The 19,516-nt window shown below is 29.6% G+C and overlaps 1 protein-coding gene across 1 annotated transcript; it reads right to left on the bottom strand.

Moving 5' to 3' along the window:
- Positions 1 to 7,766: 7,766 nt before the first annotated feature.
- On the bottom strand, positions 7,767 to 9,426 carry LOC145008547 (putative BOI-related E3 ubiquitin-protein ligase 3). Its single transcript, XM_078967140.1, has 2 exons — positions 8,687 to 9,426; positions 7,767 to 8,525 (listed from the first exon to the last, which is right to left on the bottom strand). Exons 1-2 carry the CDS (start codon positions 9,017 to 9,019, stop codon positions 7,995 to 7,997), a joined length of 864 nt encoding a protein of 287 aa, XP_078823266.1. The 5' UTR covers positions 9,020 to 9,426; the 3' UTR covers positions 7,767 to 7,994.
- Positions 9,427 to 19,516: the final 10,090 nt, after the last annotated feature.

Raw genomic sequence — 19,516 nt, 5'->3', positions numbered from 1 at the left:
ATTCTATAAATCAGTCCATCAACAATTTATATTCTTACCATAATAATTGGATTTAATAATATAGCGTACATATTTATGAAGTGGTCCCATAATTATCTAACAATCTCACAATGGACCACGAATATATAAATGTACATATAATTATATAAGCGCTTTAACGAATGTTATTACAACATTGGTACCCTTAAACAATCTCGTCCACTAATCATAATAGTATAGGATCAAAGCGGCCTTCTTTACAATTTACGTAACTAAACCTATCAATGGTCACATATACATATATAACTAACGACATAGATTAAACATGTGTGGTTTTAAAATCTAAATAGATTTCCGACGAGTTCCTCTTTAGATTGAAGTGAGATCAAACTTCAAATAACTACAACTAATAATAGGGTTAACCGAATTCTAAATTTTGTACAGAAAAACATAATTGTTCTTAAACAAAACTTAAAGCACCATAAACTCCCACTAAAGCCAAATATCACACCAACGTGTGTAGTATGCTCATGAAAGACCTAAGGAGGTAATCCATTTATGAGCGGATCCGCTTTCATGGAGTCTGTTCATATGTGCTATATATATTTCCATTTTGCACTATTGTGTTAACAGAAGGAAACTTGATGTTAATATGCTTTGACTGAATAAAACTTCTGTTGTTGAAATATAATATTGCTGACTTATTATCACAACTCTAGTGGTCTTTCAATACCAATAATGTGTAGCCTCCTGATAAATTTCCACAACCATATTCCATGCTACAAATTATGATGCCATTATGGAAGAAGCTACCGAAGTCTATTCCATGAAATGGCTCATCATGCTAAAATGTAAAAGTATCCCGATATGGATCGATAACCATTTTGACATCTAATAAAATTAGATTCTTAATAAAAATGATCTCCAAAACATCTGGTTTCCTATAGTTGAGCATATATCCTTTTGTTATATATAGATATCTTAAAATCTATTTGGCTACTTTCTTATGATCCAAACTTAGTTTGCGTAGATATCTACCCAAAACCAGAAAGATAAATTTACTCCCACTTAATCTGTGATACACAAAATCATCTATTGTATTTACCTCAAAACCAAAAGAGATAATAAATTGATGAAAAATGTGGTATCACGCGTAGGATATCCAAAGTTGAGGTTGTTAAGTTTGTGTATTCAAAATAGGAGATTGAATAACATTATCTATCACTAATTCATAATCTGTATACTATCGAAAGCAATAATAGGAATCAAGATTGATTCCTCCTTAAGGATAATGTTTTAACCTTGTTTCTCCCCCAAACTCAACATCCTCAAAGAATGTTTCTTTATCCAAAATGCAAGGTCAATATTCATGCAATTGAGAACTAACATAATGCCCTCATTCCATTCCTTAAAGTTAATCTCATTGATTACATGAAACATAAATGTGATCAATGTTAGTAGATATAATACCATAATTCAAACATGAGCAAATATATTTTTATGCTCATTAATCCATAAACCGTATCAATAAATTCAATTTATGATATCTTTAAAAGGTATCAACACATCATTAATATCAATTCTTTGGACTGTAATATTAACTTGCAAGAGATATCATTGTTTTAAAAATAAATATTGACGATAAATTATGTCAATTAGCAAGTCACTCTTTTGATTGACTTATTAATCACGTGGAACCGAAAAATCGTCACATGTTTATCGGTACATATATGTTTATTCGACCAAATATCAGTCTACCTTTGGGTCGGCTAATACCCGCATTAATAAACATATAAACTATAAAATTTGATAATAAGAATTGGCAATAAATCATGTCAATTAATAAGTCTCTTTTTGGATTGACTTATTAATGACATGTAACCTAAAAATTATCATCAAACATGTATTTATCCAACCAAATATTAACCTACATTTGGGTCGATTAATATCCTAATTAATAAACACAAACCATAAAATTTAAGTTCTTTGTAAATTAATTTTCACAAATAAGATCATTTTCGTGATATATTGTGTCAGTTAATTTACCCTTAAAATAAATAAAATGTCATATCTTTAATTTATTGACAACCAAAAAATAAAAGACAACCATACATGAAATGGTGTCAAATTAATATAATAAAAGATGTTACCAAATAATTTTCTTAAATTCCCAAAAAAAAAACACTTTAGGCCAATTAGAATATGAAAATAATAACATGCTTATAATTGTATTAAAAAAAAAAGACAACAATAAAATAAAATCAAAATATATAATAATATAATCCTCATACCATTAATATAATTGTATATGCTAAAAAAATTATCCATATGAAATCCCGAAAATCAGGGGCGGACATAGGATTTTACAGTAGGGGTTGCACGGGAGAGTTAGAGGTTGCACGTTAGTAGAAAAAATAAAATTTTCTAAAATTTTTCCTCTGCCGCCTGAAAAGTTAGGGGTTACCGGTACCACTATGGATTACCCCTAGATCCGCCCCCGCCGAAAATATATATTAAATAAATAAAATGGATTGCATAAGTCCTTCAAATGTCAACGCAAAAAAAATCCCCACATTTTTTTTAAATGTACCGAATGAACTCACGAATAAAATAAAAATCACAAAGTCTATTTGATCAATTCCTTAGATAAACCAATTATAATCTCTATTAGTTTTTTTTTTAATGTGCGTAGTAACTTAAATGGTGTATTACCACACCTAGCCACTTAAACAAGCCCACATGAATCTAAAATATTGTCTTTTCAAAATTTATGGAGCAGAAAATCCACAATAGTATCCTTTTATCTATTCTATGGCAAGATCAAAAGAAATACAATATTGTCCATATAAACACATCAAGTGAAATACATAAACACAAACAATATATTATTAACATTGCATATCAAAATCCAATTTATGTAGCTATGTAATTATGTATTGTAGATTAATCGACAGACAAACTATATACACATATTGTCATAAATTAGTACACCAAAATTTGATATGAATATTCCTGAAAAATAAATATTAAATTAGATAATATTAATCATGATGGTTGAGTGGCTAAACTTCATGAAGTAATTTATTTATTTTAATTGATAATACATACTATGATACTTACGCCTTTCTTTCTTTTTCACAACACGATTAACCCAAACAATAAACAACTATATATTTTCTATGGATTGGGATTTCTTTATTAATAGAGCTAATACTTTCATGAAGTCATGAAGATAAGAAGATTGGTTGTACTTTGACAAATAATATCAATGCATACACACGGACATACGATTATGGTTGAATTTGTTTTAGTTTCAACGTAATCAAAAGAAAAGCAACCGAAATTTATCAAAATAAATTCCAAACTTGTTTATTCTGCTTCAGTAACAAACGAAAAGATCTTGAGATAGCTTATGAAAGCTTGAAAAAAACATTTAGAGATCTTGAAACTTTTAAAACAATTATCTTATAACAAACTAAAAGATTTATAATATCAGATTCGAGAAGGCTCTGATACCAATTGTTGGTTATTGTGATAACCTAAACATAAAACGCGGAAGCATAATATTTGATCTTTAATCTCGAATCTGATTAAAAGAAAACTTGAACATTAAAGAACGATTACATACCTGATTTCATTATAATCTTCGGATTTGAAGAACTAGGGTTAAGTTTTCCGGTTGATCTCAAGAGCTCTCTCTAAAATTCCTCAGCAAACCCTAAACGAATTTATATTTGTATTTGACAAAACTACAAATTTAGTCCATATGGTATTCAAAAAACTTTGGATAGAGTCCAAAAAAGTTTTCAACTTGCATGAACCATCCAAAATAAAAAATTTACTGTGATTTTGATCCAAAAAAACTTAAAAAGACGGTTTTATCCGTTTATTCTATTTTTTGTATTTTTTATAATCATTTTAATACTTTTTTATTTTAAAAAAAAAGAAAAAAAAGAATTATCCCCCACCCCCACCATTCTCTCTCTCTCTCTCTCTCTCTCTCTCTCTCTCTCTCTCTTCCTCACCTCACCTCACTTCACCTGCAATTTGAACTACACACATTGTTTACGAAACATTGAAGCTTCCATGGCACCATGAATCATCAGAATATAATTAGAATCAAAAATATCGACACCTCCTTGGTTTACCTGCATATAGGAATGGCAATGGGGCGGGTTCGGGACGGGGCATGGATTCCCAAACCCGCCCCGATAACTTTCGGGTATCTTATCGGGGCGCCCCATTGGGTTTCGGGTTTCCCCGTCGGGTTTCGGGTATCTTATCGGGTTTACAACAACTGATAACGAAATCTTTATTCTCTTTTAGGGTACCCTAATGTCTTATAAAATATACATGTTCTAGCAACTCTTTTAAATTAAAAACATGATGCATCTCTTTAATAAAATAAATTGGACGTTATATAAAAAATTATTTGATTTAAGTTTTGTTTAATACGTCAAAACACATAAAAATGATCATTAACACCAGATTGTTAATAACTAAAAAAATTGTCTACGATAAGTATTTTATATTTGAACGTGTACAATTAACAGCAAAATTTTTTGAACATATTATATATATATATATATATATATATATATATATATATATATATATATATATATATATATAATCGGGGCGGGGCGGGTCGGGGAGAGGATAACCCACTCCCTGCCCCGAACCCGATAAAAAACCCGATAACGACCCGTTACCTGACCCGAAATGATCGGGTTTCGGGTTTCCCCGTCGGGTTCGGGTTTTTTTGCCATCCCTACGGCTGCATATGAGTTTCATAAACACCACCTGTCATCTTGATTTGAGATAACTGACACGAACAAGTAGACTTTGGGGGCATCAGACTTGTTCATACCTACTGCTTATCATCACTGGTGGTGGTGAAAATGAAATTCAACATTTTATTAATATTTTCTTCATTCACCTGTCTTTTCTTCCCAGGAACATCATCTTCAGAACCAAAAAAGTAGTTAGAGGAGGATGTCGTACATGAGCAATCAACCAAGCATAAAAAGAGAAGGGAGATTCAGGAAAGGATAATATTACCTTCCACATTTAGTAATAACGGGTATGACATCGAATGTAAGGAATTAAGGTCCAATTGAGGGTTTCCAAGCCCTAATCACACCTTAAGCATCATCAGAATAATCCCGTCATCACAATCAAAGCTTCTAGTCATCCTCCCTTCTATCTCTCACGCATACTACCGTATACCTGAACACACTCATGAAGTAGTCATCGACGACCATATGCTATGGGTTCCTTCTCTCACCTATTTCTAAAGAAAACTGTCTTTGGATACAGAGCCTTCTTCACCCCTGTTGATGTAATAATCGTTCATGGGTTGCTGTAATAATCACTTTATCTTCTTCAACACATTCATACACATATAACACAATAAACACACACACACAATGATGCAAAACCCATAAATTGATGATGAAAAACTCACACCCCTGCTAATCTCGATCCAAATGCAGATTCAAATTGAAAGAAAAGCTTATAGATATGGGTTTTTGAAAAATGGTGGGGGGAAAGAAATAGGAGATGGTGAGATGCTTCATCTTGGGGGTAGGTTTCACTTTTGAACTTCTTGTTCTTCAATTTTTTTGCCCACAGACTCTAGTCCGACCCACACATTTTTCCAGAAATATCACACTTTTCACATACAACATATCACAATCGAACAAAGACATGCAATTGGGTTTGATTTTCTTACTTCTTCCAGATTTTAATAATCATTTCACAACTGGTTCTTGTTTGAAAGCTCATATTGACGTGAATCATAACAAATTGAGAAAAAGGACGAGAGAGAGAGAGAGAGAGAGAGAGAGAGAGAGAGAACGGTGGGGGTAGGTGGAGTAGAGGATATATTTTTTTTAATAAAAGAATATTAGAATGATTATAAAAAATACAAAAAAGAAAATAAAATAGCAAAACCGTATTTTTAAGTTTTTTTGGACCATAATTACAATAAATTATTGATTTTGGACGATCCATGTAAGTTGAAAACTTTTTGGATCATATCCAAAGTTTTTTAAATACCTTAATGTGAGAGATGAAATGGATTTTGAAGATCTTGAATCAAACCTGAAATTCAACCCACAAGATAAATTAATATTTTATAAATCGGTCCATCAACAATTTATATTCTTACCATAATAATTAGATTTAATAATATATAGTAGATAAACCCATACCATTTCTAAATATGATCACATACCATTTTTTAAAAATTGAACTATGTACAAATTTGTTGCAACCAACTAATTTACTCAAAAAGATACGACAAAAAAAACTTAGTGTTGTTAGTGTGAAGATGCTTTTGGATAACATGAATGAGACATGGAAAGTATGTTGAGAGGGGACTGGGGGAGTGTAAGGTGTAAGGATAAGTACAACTTTTTGGTGCAGTGAAGAGTACGAGTGATGAGTGCGGCAGAAGCAGAGGGCTAGCAATGAAAAAAATCTCAACAGAAGAAAGAAAGTAAAGTATAGAATAGTATTTGTCTTCTCATGCAGAACATTGCAATGAAAAAGAAAATTTATATTATTATAATTGTCAGTTAAAAGCCAGTATTTTGGGGACCTTTTTCCTGTACAAATCAAATCCCCATTTTCCCATACCCACAACCATCAAATCAAATATCAACTTCTCTTTAAAAAAACACCATCAAAACCATTTCAGGAAAAACTATTCAAATCTACGCTACCCCCATTTTACACACACCCTATCTTTTCCTCTCACGTAATTTAAAAAAAAAAACACACACACACAAATTACCTTTTTGATCCAATGGGTTAGTTCTCCCTTTTACGATTTAACTTTTGACCAAACTAAGATCGAAACTTTGCTGTTATAATCCAGCACAATCAAAAATATTTATATTTAATCATAACAAGTTTTAGATATAAAGTTATAAAATCACTTTTGTATAAAATACATTCCAAATAACTTCTCAATTCTGTTTGAGGAAACGAAGATAACATTTTTTTTTCTCGGTTTACATATATTTTATCTTATTATGTTATTAAAAAGATTGTTTTATAAAATTATGAGATTTCTTTCCTTTTGTTTTTTTGTCATTTAATATCATTATATGAAATCAACACCTTTCCTTATGACTCATTTTTTTTTTTTTTTTTTTTTTTATTAAGGATTGTATATGTATATATTTCCCAATAATCATGTCTTTTATGCATAACATTTTGCTTCATTATCATATTATAACTAAATCTATATTTTTACTTAATACCAGGAAGGTCTGCTAGAAAGATTTTTTAACTTCAAACTTTTTACAAATACCTTTTCATCTTTTTTATATAATTAAATCGTGTAATGTATTAGAAAGTTCAATTTTTTTTGGTGTTTCTTAAGATTTTTTATCATAGAAATCAGATGTAGCTAGAGTAAACCAATTAGAAAGCTTTTTTATTCAAATAAATAATACATAGTAAAAAAAACTATTATAAAAGGCTTTTCATTTCAAAACTTTTTGCTCTCTACTAGAAATTTCTGGTCATATTAATTACACTTTATTAATTTATCTTATTAGATAAAAATAAATAATCATTACGAATATTTTTGTTTGAATTTTTTTTATCCTTTTGTGAATGCTTTAAACATGCCAAAAAAAAAAAAAAAAAAAAACTTATCTTCAGTTTTTTTGACAAAGACCTTACACTAAATTATACAATAATTGTTGCCACATAACATTTTGTTCTAATACCGATATAAACATAAAAACATACTAGTATAAGTTAAAACACAATGGACTTAAATGTAAATATCATAAAAGTAAAGGGGGTGAAACTGAAACAATAAAGATTCTTTACAAAGGCCACCTTTTTTTACGTTTCCCATCATACCCACAACACTTTTTGGATCTTTGCCACTAATACTACTACCAAAAAAATCTTTTTCATAACAAAGACCCCATAAAAAGAAACACACCCAACCCTATTTTTTTAACTTTTTTTTTCTGACCATTTTACCCCCCTCAATTTAGACCAAAGTAAACCTCCAATCTTCCATTTTTAACAGTTTCACAAACAGGACAAAACATCAGTAGACCTTCACAACCCCTGCAACAACACAGATGCCTGCAAGGTAACAATAGGATGCACGAGCTTCTCACGTGACACACCTTGCATATCATTTTCCTCTCTCTTGTTTCTCTCTCATCGTCGTCATCATCATCTTCATCATCGTGATCGTGATCGTGATCATGATCATCACCTCCATTACAGACTGATTCTGCATCTTCATAGTTTCTTTCTCTAGCTTGGTATAGCTTTCTGTTGAGGTCTGTAACCATGGCTTCGTTTTCAATGGCTTTTTTCTCCCAATCTTTCGCTTCTTTTTCCGCCATTAGTAAACAGTTTTGAAGCTCTATTGTTCTGTTTGTTGCAGTGTTTAAAATTTGTTCTTTCGCCTCCATTATCGCCTTCATCTTTGATTCGTAACCCTGCATCATGATCACCTCTCTTCTTCTTGTCTCCTCGTTCAACACGGCTTTTAATTTCTCATTCTGCTTGAAGAAATCACCAAAAAGACAAAGTTAAAAACGCATATCATTTATTTCGAAAAGAACAACATTAAAAACTTTCAACAAAACCAACAACAAAACGAAATGCTCCGAAAATGAAGAGATAACAAAAAAAAAAAGAGAGAGAGAGAAAGGAATTTCACCTGAAAATGAAGAAAACAGTCCATCTCTAACCTTTGTCTCTCAAGCTCAGAAGACAAATTTTGAAACCCAATCATCCCGTTTCTTCTCGAATTTGATGAAGATAGAACATGATTATGATAATCAGAAGCGGAAACGGAAGCGGAATTCATAATTTTTTGAGGCTCAAGAAACCTTTGATCTTGTTGTTGTTCGTAAGAAGAGAAAGCTCTGTTTTCATCCCCAATTCCAAAAACAGAGGAACCAGTCATGAGAACCCAATCCTGGGGTAAATTAGCGAACCCCATGTTATTATTCTGATAAAGATCAGAGTAGCACTGTGCATGGACAGCCATAATTACAAAAAACCTCCAAAAAAGATCCAATCTTTGACTGTTTGAATCTGGTGTTTCTTTAATTTTTCTGAGGGAATGGAAGAGAGAAAAAAAAAGGTAGGTTAGAAAAGCTACGAAGGTAGAAGGGTCACGCTCTTTTGTTTGTTTGTAACATCAGAACAGAAGCATGACTTTCTCTCTCTAGAATCCTCTTTTTTCTGTCTCTCTCTCTCTAAAAAGGCTTTCTAAGTGGCAGTGGTTTAGTTCCCTCTTAAATGGGCAATTAAGTTTCTTTCTTCTTGCATTGGTAGATGTGGTTTAAAAGTTGAAAACCGAAAGAGGATGAATGAGAGAGTAATAAGTTGAAAGGATCTTTTGTGTGATGAGAGAGAAAAAAAAGAAGGTGAAAGGTATAGTTACAAGACATGTGTATGTATATAATGTGTGTATATATATAGATAGATGGATAAAAAGGGGTCAAAAGGAGATTTGGTGAAGAGTGGATTATGCTTAGGTAATCAAATGGACTAAAAATAGTGGGGTTGAGGGTAGGGTGGGGGGGGGGGGGGGGGGGGGAAGAGAGAGAGTCTTTTGTTGTTAATGGTTCAATTGTCAAGGAGAGAAAAAGTCTGAGGGGGGAAAGGGGAAGGGGGGAGAAGTCATGCAGATTTTGTGACAGAAAGAAAGGAAAAATTAGTTTCATTCAATCAACTTGGGAAATGTGAAGTGGTCATAATCAATAGCTTAACTTAACTTCTTATTCAATTCAAGAGATCTTTCGGGTATCATTTAGTTACACACCATCTATTCTTGTTAGGTTTCTTGTTAAATAAATTTTTAGTTATGAATTTAATCTAGTAATTGTACACAAAACTTCAAAAGTATTCAATTGATTAATATAGGAGAATTGTAAAACATTTACTAGTTGTTTGATTCAATCAAGTTTTAAATGAATTTGATTAGATTTGATTCACTCATCAACTATTAAACAAATTTTTAATTGCAATATTAGGTTTTATTTAGGGGACTAAAAAGAATATTTGTTGTTTTGTGCATACGTATATATGACATAAAACAAAATGTTTTTGGTTTTTTGTGCTAAGTGTGAGGTTGTAAAAGGTAAACCCGTGACTATTTGCAAAAGAATTCACATTGTTCATGTTTGTAAAATGCATCCTTAATATACATTACGTTATTTGAAATTCACATTGTTCATGTTGCAATATCCATTTATATACATCCTTAAAATATACATTCCTTTTGTTTAAAAATATATGTTTTAAAAGTAATATGATCTGTTAACATTTGACATAATTTATAGGAAAGGAAGAATATTTTTCGGGTATCATTCAGTTAGATACCATCCATTCATGTTACGTTTTCTTGTTATTATGATTTTATATTATTGTTATTATTATCTATCTTAATTTAATATAGTAATAATAAATAATAATTATGCATTTGCTTAATAGATGACTAGTCAATACTCATGTGAAATGCATCTTTACTTTAATATTATATTTTTAAACAAATGATGTATAATAAATAAATTCAAAATATAGGAAAATTATGAATATTTTAGATGAATTATTAGGTTTAGATTACAAAATTGTTGATATTATTTTTTTTATTATTTTTTTATCATATATACTTCAAAATTAACCAAATAAATGACTTTTTTTTCAAAGTTCCATATCATCTTTGGTTCTTGGGGCAACCTATTTTTGTATGTAAAGTAGGCTTCATATCAACTTTGGTCTTGTTTCAAATTTTACAAGGATCAACATTGGACTATATTTCATAAATTGGACTAAACACAGTAACTTAAAATTTTACAAGGACCATTTTGTAACTATCCTTGGCCTGTATTGGAAACTATAAAGAGTATCAATTGTTTGTGTATAATAATAGTATACGTGCATATGACATAAAACAAAACGATTTATTATTATTATTATTATTATTATTATTATTATTATTATTATTATTATTATTAAATCTAGGTGTATGGTTGTATAAACCTATGAGGCCGTACGGTATATTTATCTTTTACTGTGGTTTATTGATTAGGATAAGAAATTGTATATAAGAATACCATTCTTTCGATACTATTTACGTGAAAGATTTCTCCATGAGAAGTAGCTTTTTCTCACTCTTTTTTTTTCTGTGATTGTTTAACAATTTGTTTTCTTTACTTTTTTTTTTAATTTTTTATTAAATTATATACTAAAAATTTATCAAAATATATTAGGATTTATAGTTTTGAAATTCCCTAATAAAAATATAATATTTGTATAACATATAGTATTTTAAATATAAAATAAAGAAGTGAGATGAAATAAAAGGTAGCAATTTTTTGGATTTTTTAAAAATGAAATGAGAGTGCATGAAAAATAAAGTGGCCTTGATAAAATAGAAAAAATGAAAGGTAAAAAATGGGTACACCCATTTGAGAATTCACGTTGTTCATCTTTGCGATATGCATTCAAAATGCATCCATCAAATAAGCATTCCCTTTATGTTACAAATACGATCTGTTGACATATCACATAATTTAATAAAAATATTTAATAATTTGTCAAATTTTAAAACGACAAATGATACTTGATTGAGCATTACCAAAACATTGTTGTGTAGAACCATTGAAACATTCATTTATTTGTTTATAAAGTTTTTGAGTAAATTACACGAATGGTCCCTATGGTTTAGGGTAAATTACGTGTTTGGTCTCTAACTTATTTTTTTAACTCGGAAGGTTCCTACTGTTTGTTTTTGTTACATGTTTGGTCCCTGTCTTACCTAAAAAGACTATTTTGGCCTTGAGTTCTTAATTTATTTAAATAAACACACCCTCAACCTCATCCATCTCACCTTACCTTACATACCCCATTATTTTTTCCTATTTAAATAATAGTATTTTTAGGTAAGCTAGGGACCAAACGCGTAACAAAAACAAATAGTAGGGACCAAGCGCATGACAAAAACAAACAATAGGGATCTTCCAAGTTAAAAAAATAAGTTAGGGACCAAACACGCAAATTACCTCAAACCATAAGGACCATTCGTGTAATTTACTCAAAGTTTTTTATCCATTTATATATAGATTACAACCATGATATCAAATAGTCTTTTCAATTTATTATTTATATAAAAATTGCTGACGTATTTTTTAGTATTTTGTTCTATTTTAGGTAAACACCGAAATAAAATTGTCAATATGTGTGTTGTTGAGCATCAATGTGCATTTTGATTTATGACCCATGAATTTATTGTAATTTAGTGAATATAAAAAGAACCCAGTCTTATAAAGAAAATAAAATGAAACCGAAAGACTTTCAACCGTGTTGAATACGCAAGCTATTAAATTTGCTTACGTGGTATTTTATATGTAAATAAAAACATGTTCATCCTCATTCTATTTATAGATTTTACTCGTAAAACATAAAATTGTTGTCAACAAAAAAAAAAAAAAAACAAATAGACTTCTAACAACATTATGTAGATATCGCTATATATTCTAAAATGACTATAATCTTATATTTTAAATTAGGTATGTGACACATGTATTACATAAGTTTATTTAAAAAAAAAAAAAAAAAAAAAACTAAATATAAAATTGTAACATTTGAGAATTTAAATTTATTAGAAAAATGACAAAAATATTAAATTATAAAAATTAAAGTGTTTTTCACTTTAAGTTTGAACAAATAATTTAGATAAATAAATAAAGGAAATTAACAAAACTTTAATATAGTAATTTTGAAATTAAAATGAAAGTTTATTAAAGAAATTAATATGGATTTATTATTGTATTTAAATACTATATGGATTAATAAAATAGAAAAAAAAAATCATAAAATGACATGTGAAATAAAAATTAATTCAAAATAACCACAAAATTACATTTGACAAATTGAATGAGAGTATGACAAGTGACAAAAAAATCTTCATTTATTAGAGTAATTTATTAGAGTAGATTCATAAAATAACTTAAAGATGATGTCAATTTATATATTTTTCTTATCAAAAAAAGTTAATTATGTATTTATTTACTGCTTAATTATATATATGTTAATTGTTTCTATTGTTTGTGTATATATTGTTATATAGTATTAGCAGTTGATGTGTATAGATTAATTGTTTTTTAAAAATAAAAATTACTGGTTAACTCTTATAGAAAATTGATTTTTTTGCTTAAAGTATGTTTATTCTTTTGTATTAAGAGGGTGTTTCGGAATACATTTTAAATGATTTTTGTCTTTTAACTTTTTTAAAAAGCTATAAAGATGTTTGGAAGATGCAAAAGTTCTTTTCAAAATAATTTTTTGTAAAGAAGAATATAGTGGATTTTCAAAAGTCAAGAAAGTGTGATTTTTTGTAACTTTTGGACTTTTAAAACAAAATCACACTCAAAAGTCAAAAAAATACTACCCAAACACTCTTTAAAAGGGATAATGACTTGAAATGGTAACGAACATTTAACTTTGTTCACATTTAGTCACTAAACTTTTTTTCGTTATCTATTTGCCACTGAACTATTGAAATTGTTCAGATTTTACCCTTATGACCGGTTGTTCCCGGTCATAAGGGTAAAACGTGAACAATTTCAATAGTTCAGTGGCAAATAGATAATAAAAACAAGTTTAGTGACTAAATGTCAACAAAATCGAAAGTTTGTTTCCCTTTAAAAAAGTTCAATGACTAAATGCGAACAAACTTCCTCTTGTATTATGTTTTAGCAAATTATTTATTTTTGTTAAATTCTAGCAATATTTGTTGATGAAGAAATCTATGAAATAAAAAAAAAAAAAAAAAAAAACCCCAAAAAATGTATTAAAAAAAACTGAAACCGAAATAAAAAACAAATGGTTTGGTATTTTCCAAAATAAAAATCAACAATTTCAATCTGATTTTTGTTTTATAAAAATTCAACTTTGGAATTTTAATATCTAAATCTCTCCCCCTTTTTATAATCGAAAAATGATTATAAAACTAAAAAGGGAATGAGAAAGCACTGAGTTCGGAAATTTTCTACCCAAAACTCCCCTTTAACACATGGCATAACCATTTTGTTTCAATCCGAAAATTCCAAAAAATCCTCAATTTTTAGCTTCGTTTACGGACCACTTTTGACAAAAATTTGGGTAGAAGTTGTTAATTTCAATTTTTTGTCAAAGGTGGTCCCTTTCGAAGCTAAAAATTGAAGATTTTTTTGGATTTTCCGGATTGAAGCAAAATGTTTATGCCATGTGTTAAAGAGGGATTTTGGATAGAAAAATTATGAATTGGACGTTTTTCCATTCCTTTTTTGGTTTTATAATCATTTTCGATTATAAAAAGGGAGAGAGATTTAGATATGAAAATTTGAAAGTTGAATTTTTCATATTATGCGGACTTGAAGACCAAAGTGACCCCGAGTATTTGAAGTTTATGAAATGATTTGGTTGGAGATTCGTAAGTGATTTCGGTTCATGATGGGTTTGGACTTATTGAAGATTTTTTGGAGTTTGCATGAATGCTTAAATTTTGGAGAATGAGAGTATGTAGATGTAGATCAAGATCTAGATCTTTTTTTGTAAACACCTTTCATAATCGAATGCATATCTTAAACATTCAAATCACCATGTTCTTTCTATGTTATTTAATTCTGCATGTCAATGAGAATGGTTTATTTTATTGTAAAACCAAAATCAAATTGAAAATTTAGATTTTTTTATTTTAGAAAATACCAAACCATTTGTTTTTTTTTTTCATTTTCGGTTTTTCATTTTTTTTAATATATTTTTCAGGTTTTTTATTTTATATTTTTATTTCATAGATTTTCTTCATCAACAAATGTTGCAAGAATTTAAAAAAAAAAAAATAATTTACTAAAACATAATACAATAGGAAGTTTGTTCACATTTAGTCATTGAACTTTTTTAGAGGGAACGAACTTTCGACTTTGTTCAAATTTAGTCACTAAACTTTTTTTCGTTATGTATTTGTCACTGAATTATTGAAATTGTTCACATTTTACACTTATAACCGGTAACAACCGCTCATAAGGGTAAATATATGAACAGTTTCAATAGTTCACTGACAAATTAGATAATGAAAAAAAAAATTAGTGACTAAATGTGAACCAAAATCTAAAATTCGTTACCCTTTCAAGTTATTATCCGAAATACCCACTTTTGGCTTTTGTTTTACTCAAAAAAAAAAAAAAAACCTTTGATAAAAGTAATCTCAAACACCCCCGAAAATTAATATAATAATTGGCTTTTATAATATTATTGATAATCTAACCCAATAATCAAACTTTTTAAATGGATTAATTTTGTAATATCAGTTAAGTTGGATACACTTAATTTTGAATCACAGATTCATTGTTGTTGTTTTCCGACTTTACTTTAATTTTTACATCAAATATAGAATTATGGATATTCAAATTTAAATTTGGAGTTACAATATTAAAATGTTGTAATTAAAGTTGAAATATCACTTGTCATATATATATATATATATATATATATATATATATATATATATATATATATATATATATATATATATATATATATGTAACGATGTAAATTTTAAAACCAATTTTTCATTTTTGCAAACATCAAAACCTCGATTAATATTTTAAATTCAAACGTAAACAATATTGTCACAACCGAATACATCACAAAGATCATAAAAATAGTTTTCCCCGATAATATGTACGATCACGCCGGCGCCTTCCCACGGTCCTCGATATTACCTGAAACACATAACACAACAACTGTAAACATAATTGCTTAGTGAGTTCCCCAAAATACAACCTACACACATATGCCTTTCCAGGCCCTGACCTTCCGGTCCATGTGTCTTAGGGGACTTCCGTCCCGGCTGGGTAAACCTTCCGGTCCTACCCACGTTGACCTTACGGTCCACATTGCAACGCCTTCCGGCCCATAACATATTCGCCTTCCGGCCCATATCGAGCATATCATAAATGGCTCATATAACGATTAACTTATCACACATAATGCATATATCTCATATCATATTCGACCTTACGGTCACACAGTCAAACCCCTCCGGGTACACTATAGTGAGAAGACTCACCTCGTATATCTCGATAACTCGCGAATCCTGGAAATCACTCGTGCTCGATCCCCCTAGCTATAATCCTCCTATAACATCATATATCTCTAATTAATACTTTTACCATTAAGGTTGACTACCTCTATCAAGTCAACACTGGTAAACTCTGGTCAACGGTCAACTTGACCGGACTCGGCGAGTGCACTAGAGCGACTCAACGAGTCTAAACGTTTTTACCAACCCTTTAGGATTCTCTTTTGACACGTCGAGTACTCCCCTGACTCGACGAGTTCCACCTGGCATGAATCGCGGGGCCACCACGACTCAACTCGCCGAGTCACAAGCACAACTCGGTGAGTTCCAACTCGACCCAGTCCACCTGTCAACCCTCTCTAACTCTCCATGACTCATTGAGTCAGCCATAACTCGGCAGGACCACTCACTGAGTGGTTAAGGACAATCTTCATGCTACTCGCTGAGTCTGTTCTTCAGACTCGGCGAGTCCATGCCATGCATCAACTCAATCTCGCTTCTGAGGTCAGATCCGCTCCATCCACTCATAGATCTGGCCCTCCTAAGCTCATTCATCACGTAAAGTCACAGTCTTGGCTACCATGCAACACCTACAAGGCTCTTTTTGGAGAAATGATCTCTAAGATGGCAACCCTAGTCTCCAACCCAAAAGGAAGGACATAAAGCATAGCATTAGGGACTTTCTGGACCTACTAAGGTCCAGATCTAGGTACCATATCCCCTTGGGACCTCTCATACTTCAATTACAAAGCAAACAAGGCAAGAAGAAACCCTAGATTTGACCATATCAACAAAAATACGGAAATAAGCTCTGAATGATACCTCAAGAAGGTTCCCCTGGCGAAATGGAAGTAGATCCAAGCTCCCCAACTCTTCTAGCTTCACTATCCCCTTCCTTTCTTGCAAATACACACAAATTTGGTGAACAATGACCTCTTATCTCACTCACAGGAACCCTGCTTTGGTGCTCTCAAGGTCAAGGTAGCCGCAATGAAGGGCCATAAGGTCCTTTAAATAGGGCTTAGGACCGGGAAATTAGGGTTTCATTAAACAGCGCGGACTCGCCGAGTCCATTCCTTGGACTCGCCGAGTCCAGGTGCGAACCCGCGTCCAAAACCGCGATCCTACTCGGCGAGTTTGAGCTCCAACTCGCCGAGTCCCCTCACAAAACACCAAAAATATATGAATAAAAGATACCTGGAAATCTGGGCTGTTACAATATATATATATATATATATATATATATATATATATATATATATATATATATATATATATATATATATATATAAATCTAACTTGTTATAATTTTAAATATAGTTTTTTTGATACTTATTATTGTTACATTTTAAATGTGATAAAATTTTCAAATATATTTAAAATTTAAACACTTTTTAATAATTTATAATATGATTACATCTTTTATATATAAAAAAAAATTGACATACACACATGCATATATTTCTAAAAATGAGTGTATAATTATTTTATTGTGTGATGAATGAAATAATTTATTTAATAAAATGTTTGTTTTACTAATATTACAATTGATTTAAATTATTTCATGGGAATTGTATGTTTGATTATATTTATCTAATTAAAGTTATTAAAATAAAAAGATTTTAGAAGGATTATAAAACCTGATAAATTAAAGAGGTATTAACGAAAATATATAAAAAGTTGAGGAAATCAAACATATTTGGTATATTATTTTGGTGTAAAAACTAATATAAAAACACAGAACATATTTGAAGATTAATCACTATTATCATTACTTTTCCTTGTAAAACTGAAGCAAATAAGACGATATAGTGTTGGAGATGATCTACACTGTATTGTAATATATTTATTATAATATATTGAATTTTATATAGTTTAATAGATTCTCATATTATCATAACTTTTTTTAAGCAACCTTATTATAGTTTTCTCAATATTCCGCATTTTTCACTATAAAAGTTAAATTGAACATATTTAAACAAATAGTTTTTCATTTCTTATTATTTTCCCACAAGTTCAATAGCCATTGACTCTATATACATTATAAATGAATTTAATTTATCAAATATTAATTAGACTCACTTCATTTGTAGTTGATGATTAATCACTATTATTGTCACTTGTTACTATAAAAATAAAGTGAAAAATATAGTATTGAAGATGGTCTCAATTGCATTACAACATATTGAATTTTATATGGTTTAATAGATTTTTATATTATTGATTATTCTAACTTTTTTCATGCAACCTTATTATAGTTTTCTCTATATTGCATTTGAATACTACAAAAGTTAAATTGAACATATTTAATATATATATATATATATATATATATATATATATATATATATATATATATATATATATATATGTTAATTTTTTTCCAACAAGTTCAATATTGACCTTTATGTTATAGTCATTGAACCCTATGTCCATTACATAAATGAATTTCATATATGAAAATATTAATTAGACTCACTTTCTATTAAACTATAAATCATGAATGCCCTATATAAACATATTGATATATGTAACACTATAATTTGTAAATAATAATATGCCCTCTTTCAATCTCCAATTCACCATTATCTTCGTCACCCATGTTCCAATTTTTTTTCCATCTTACTATTAATAGCTCATTTGATTTAAAATATGGGCTTCAATCGACCCTTCAAACTTTATAGGGGTCCTTTGTGCCAAATTTAAGCATTCACCTTACGGATTGACCCTTCAACTTGTTTTGTTTATCCAATTTCGTGTTTCAACTTGTTACTATTTTTGTTTAATAACACATGTATAGTCATCTGTCATTAATAATGCATCCTCGTTTTTCAAACATGATTTCGGTCGATGGCGTATGTAGCATAAATTTTCGTAGCTACAATCTTCTACTTTAAACCACGTGTATTCCATATGTGTGTTTCGTTTGTCTTTCATATGTATTTTGGTCCAACATGGTTATGCTTTTCTTGTTATTGTTGTCACAGTTTACTATAAAAACAACATTTATGTAATTTGGTTTTTCTCTATTTTGATTCTTTTCGAGTTTTTTAAATGTATGTTTCTTTAATACGTAATATCTCTTCTTTCTAGCCACGTGCATCCAAACTCCATGCATTCTATTAATATACATTGTCTTAATTTATACATGTTGTATCTAAAACGATTACTATAAACTTCACAAGTATTTAATATATATTTCTTAATTTATGATCAAATATCCCACATATATTTAATTAAGAGAAGATTTAAAAAACTTACGGAGTACAACTAATCTCGTTTTGAATATAATTGTTAACGACTAAAATATATCATTTTGCATAAGAATCTATTCATGAAAAAGAAAATTTATATTAATATTTATGTTTCTATTCTAAACTATGTTTGCTCTCCTCATTGACAAAAATGGTTTTG

This window comes from Lactuca saligna, chromosome 8 (assembly GCF_052625555.1).
Source record: "Lactuca saligna cultivar CGN05327 chromosome 8, ASM5262555v1, whole genome shotgun sequence".
NCBI lineage: Eukaryota > Viridiplantae > Streptophyta > Magnoliopsida > Asterales > Asteraceae > Lactuca > Lactuca saligna.
This window is presented reverse-complemented; position numbering and strand designations above follow the sequence as displayed.

What these genes read in the sequence shown, in the direction of transcription:
- LOC145008547 (XM_078967140.1), bottom strand. Translation starts at nt 9,019, where the DNA reads ATGGCTGTCCATGCACAGTGCTACTCTGATCTTTATCAGAATAATAAC. An exon ending in ACTGTTTTCTTCATTTTCAG is followed by an intron (nt 8,526 to 8,686) that starts GTGAAATTCCTT and finishes TTCTTCAAGCAG; the next exon opens with AATGAGAAATTAAAAGCCGT.